The following is a 4,118-nucleotide window of genomic DNA, read 5'->3' as shown; positions in this document are numbered from 1 at the left end:
GTTGCACTATAGTTCTTTAGTGAAATATCAATAGTCAATAGAGATCTTTGTGTCTATGAGCCTTACAGCAGTTTAGACTGGCATGAGATTCAGTTCTGTGCCAGATTGCTAAGTAAATCTTTTGTCTTTACAGCATAACAGCACGTGACGTCTTCAGCGGGAGATTGTCTAAGAATAATCATGCACACTTACTCTCTGAGTGACAAGCTGTGATCTCTGATCTCTCTAATGGATTTTGGACTTTGGACACCAAGAATCCTTCACATATGCACAGACAACTGAGAGGAACGCAGCAGTGTGTGCGGACTGTAAATTCATCATGGTTCATCTACAGAATATCCTTGCCTTCATAATACTCTTTGCCTCCATTTGTCAGGCTCAAGCTGGTGAGTGATTTGTCATTTTTGCTTTCCTCTCTCCCCCAGCAATCCCCATTTTTGTACATTTTAATGTACTAGTTTTTCTAGTTTACTAAATTTGACATCCTTTAATTATTTAATATATAAATGTTTAGTAAACTTTATGTGATACAATGCTACTCAGGTGGTCAACGGGCATCATCAGATACAACTAAAGTCACATTACAGCCGTGGCTGGTGGGACTGACAGCCGTTGTTGTTTTTCTCTTCATTGTCTTCGTCCTCCTCATCACGCAAAGACTCTTTTTCAAGAAAGACAAGTGAGTACTGACCTGAAATGTTTCAGGACAATATATTCTGTGACAATAAAATCTACAAAGATAATAAAATACCTGATTCTTCTGTTTTACATAACATTTGACAGTACAATGCATTTTATTTTATTTCATGCTTGAAACACATTTTAGAGGTTCGTAATAGCAGTAATGCTTCTAGTTAAAGATTGTTTGATTAGTCATGATGGTGATGCAGAGTTTACGGTTCTTGAAAACACTTTGAGATACTGTCAAGGCCACGTTCAGACACCTGACATACAAGATCAGCAAAGACACACCTAAGACATAATGAACACATATCACGTTTAAACATTAACATAATACTCTGACAGTATATTTGTATTTATACACTACTGTTCAGATGGTCAGTTTGGGTCAGAAAAATGTATAAGAAAATAACACTAGTGATTCTAATAATATCAATGTATAATCTTACAAAAGATTTCTATTTCAAATAAATGCTTTTGAACTTTTGTATTCATCAAATGGTCTGGAAAATAGTAAATCTATTTAAAATAACAATAAAATGTTTACAATATTACTGCTTTAATGAATTTCTGATTAAATAAATGCAGCATTGGTGAGCATAAGAGATCCCTCATAAGAGAGAGGTATATTTGTAGCAACAGCCAAAAATACCTTGTATGGGTCAGAATTATCCTTTTTTTTTAAGATCATATTCCATGAAGATATTTTGTAAATTTCCTACCGTAAATATATGTCAAAACTTGATTTCTGATTAGTAATATGCATTTCTAAGAACTTCATTAACGTCATTAACTTTAAAGGTGAGTTTCTCAATATTTCGATTTGTTGCACCCCTAGATTCCAAATTTTCAAATACTTGTATCTCGGTATAATGTACAAATCTCAATTTTGAAAAAATATACTCTTCTGACTGTTTTTGAAAGTGTGAAAGTGACGTGACATACAGCCAAGTATGGTGACCCATACTCAGAATTCGTGCTCTGCATTTAACCTATCCTAACACACACGTACACACAGCAGTGAACACACACACAGAGCAGTGTTCATCATTTATGCTGTGGCACCCAGGGAGCAGTTGAGGGTTTGGTGCATTGCTCAAGGAGACCTAAGTTGTGGTATTGCCGGCCCAAGACTTGAACCCACAACCCTAGGTTTAGGAGTCAAACCGGGGTCCAGGGTCACAATTAATACGAGTTTTATTAATATTAAATTGTCCATCTGTCTATAAAACTGTCTATTATCTCACCTTGCAGAGATGAGCTAGAAGAAAAGGATGAAATGGCTGCATTTTATGACAACAAAGCGGCTGATTTGGAGGCAAATGAGGAGACCAAGCAGACCAGTTTCTAATGAGAAGAACAGATGATCACAGTCCTGCAGCACACAAGTCTTTCTCTTTGGAAATGATGCCAGTTTAGCACAGAGTCACTCTCCAATTACATATCAACTTATCTAATATGCCAATATATATTATTTGAACTTACTAATTGTGGTCTTAGTTTTGTTTTTATGTCTTCACAAGTGTTGTTCCTCAAATCATCCACCAGACGGAGCAGCCTTCGCCTAGTCACAGCTTTAACCTAAAGTTCAAATAAAATACATTATAAAAAGTATAAAAGTAGTGCTCTCTATTTTTATTATTGCTATTTATTTATTTGTTGGCACATAATCAATACGAGTTTTACTACTTTGCTGTAACTGTAACTTGCCTAAAGTTGAGATATTCATTAGGGTAGTGAGAACATTGGATTTGAAGAGCACATTCTCAATGAGTCACATTGTGCACATAATGCTCTGATTAACTGGCTATTGACTCGCATGACATGTCTGGGTTCAGCATGTATATATGCTAAATGGACATGGGTATGAGATCCATTACTCATTTTGACTGGCAGTTTGGACATGTTAAATGCTTCCAGTCAAATGATGTAACACAGTTTTGCCTTTGAAACCATTTACTTGTCTCAAGGGATTATATGATGAAAATATAATTTGCAGAAAAAATGGCCAGGTGTTCAATTGTGTTAATGGTGGAGACCATTAGGCTACTTGTGTTAAACTGTAGTTTAAAGTATACAGCATTTAAAGTTAAAGTGGACTTTGGTCTGGCGTTGCCTAAATGAACCATCTGTGATTAGCAAAACTGTTGTGCTTTTGTGATGTAATACAATCCCTAACACATGCTTTTTATATTAATATGGTGCCTCTATGTGGTTTACACTCTTAATGTTAACTTAAGAACTACTGGTAATTCATTACATTTTAATTAACATTCAACTGTGTCTAGGCAGTTGTTGTCCGGCGGTACTTCTCAAGGTTTATAAATATGGGAAAAAGTTTAGCTGAAACAGCGCTGATGAGTGACAGTAACTAAGCCTACAGTCAGCAGCAATAAGTGAAGCATGAAACCAGAGAGAGAGAGAGAGAGAGAGAGAGAGAGAGAGAGAGAGAGAGAGAGTCTCCTCTTTCTCATTTACCAACGCTGCCTTGAACTTTTTATTTCGTTGTTTTTATTCTGGTTCCCGAGCGACGTCATCTTTGCTTCACGCATCACTTGAGAGCTGGTAACAGATACATTTTTCGTTCTCTTCTAACGTTCATTACTGTGAAGTTAAATGACAAAACCTCAGATAAAAACATTCTGAAGCTTAAGGGTAAGAGATACTGATGAAACAACCATCAGTAAATCAGTTGAGCTCTGCAGGTTTCTCATTCTTGAATCAATAAAAATAAATTCAATAAATGCTACCGCTCAAAAGTTTAGGACCAGCAAGATTATTAAGACACTTATGCTCCCCAATGCTGCATTTATTTGATTCAAAATACAGTAAAACAGCAAAACTATGAAATATTATTACAATTATATATATTATTTTATTGTAATTTATACCTGTGATGGTTAGGATGAATTTAAGCAGCTATTACTCCAGTCTTCAGTGTCACATGATATTTCAGAAGTTATGCTGATTTAGTACTTAAGTAACATTTCTTGTTATGATCAGTTTGTATTTTTGTGTGAACTACGATCATTTTTCAGGATTATTTGATGAATAGAGAACAGAAAGAACAGATTTTTCTTTCTTTCTTTCTTATTATTTTTATTGTTTTGCAACATTGTAAAAGTCTTTGTGACACTATGCTATATAAAAGTCTTAATTTCTTTAAAAAATTAAATTATATTATTAATTCAAAACATTTGAATGGTAGTGAAACTGAAATGCCATTTACATTTTTTTTAAATAAAATATGGCTATAAAAAATACTATACAATATTAATTTTAACTAAAGCTAAAGTTGAGAGGCTAACATTCAGCTAACGGTTTAAACAAGCAGGCAACACCAAGATCATATATCACCAAGACCTGATTAAATGCACTGTATAGTGTGAATGCAATGTAAGTTTAATTGGATAAAATAATTTACGTAATGCATAAGT

General features: G+C 34.4%; 1 protein-coding gene across 1 annotated transcript; it reads left to right on the top strand.

The window, feature by feature from the left end:
- The first annotated feature begins 236 nt into the window (after window positions 1-236).
- On the top strand, window positions 237-2,295 carry smim24 (small integral membrane protein 24). Its single transcript, XM_026242883.1, has 3 exons — window positions 237-386; window positions 544-679; window positions 1,936-2,295. The coding sequence occupies exons 1-3, from the start codon at window positions 320-322 to the stop codon at window positions 2,030-2,032; spliced, it is 300 nt and encodes a 99-aa protein (XP_026098668.1). The 5' UTR covers window positions 237-319; the 3' UTR covers window positions 2,033-2,295.
- The last annotated feature ends 1,823 nt before the right edge of the window (window positions 2,296-4,118 follow it).

The sequence above is a fragment of the Carassius auratus genome, unplaced genomic scaffold, assembly GCF_003368295.1.
Source record: "Carassius auratus strain Wakin unplaced genomic scaffold, ASM336829v1 scaf_tig00002576, whole genome shotgun sequence".
In the NCBI taxonomy this organism is placed as follows: domain Eukaryota; kingdom Metazoa; phylum Chordata; class Actinopteri; order Cypriniformes; family Cyprinidae; genus Carassius; species Carassius auratus.
This window is presented reverse-complemented; position numbering and strand designations above follow the sequence as displayed.

What these genes read in the sequence shown, in the direction of transcription:
- smim24 (XM_026242883.1), top strand. Translation starts at nt 320, where the DNA reads ATGGTTCATCTACAGAATATCCTTGCCTTCATAATACTCTTTGCCTCC. An exon ending in CATTTGTCAGGCTCAAGCTG is followed by an intron (nt 387 to 543) that starts GTGAGTGATTTG and finishes AATGCTACTCAG; the next exon opens with GTGGTCAACGGGCATCATCA. An exon ending in CTCTTTTTCAAGAAAGACAA is followed by an intron (nt 680 to 1,935) that starts GTGAGTACTGAC and finishes CTCACCTTGCAG; the next exon opens with AGATGAGCTAGAAGAAAAGG.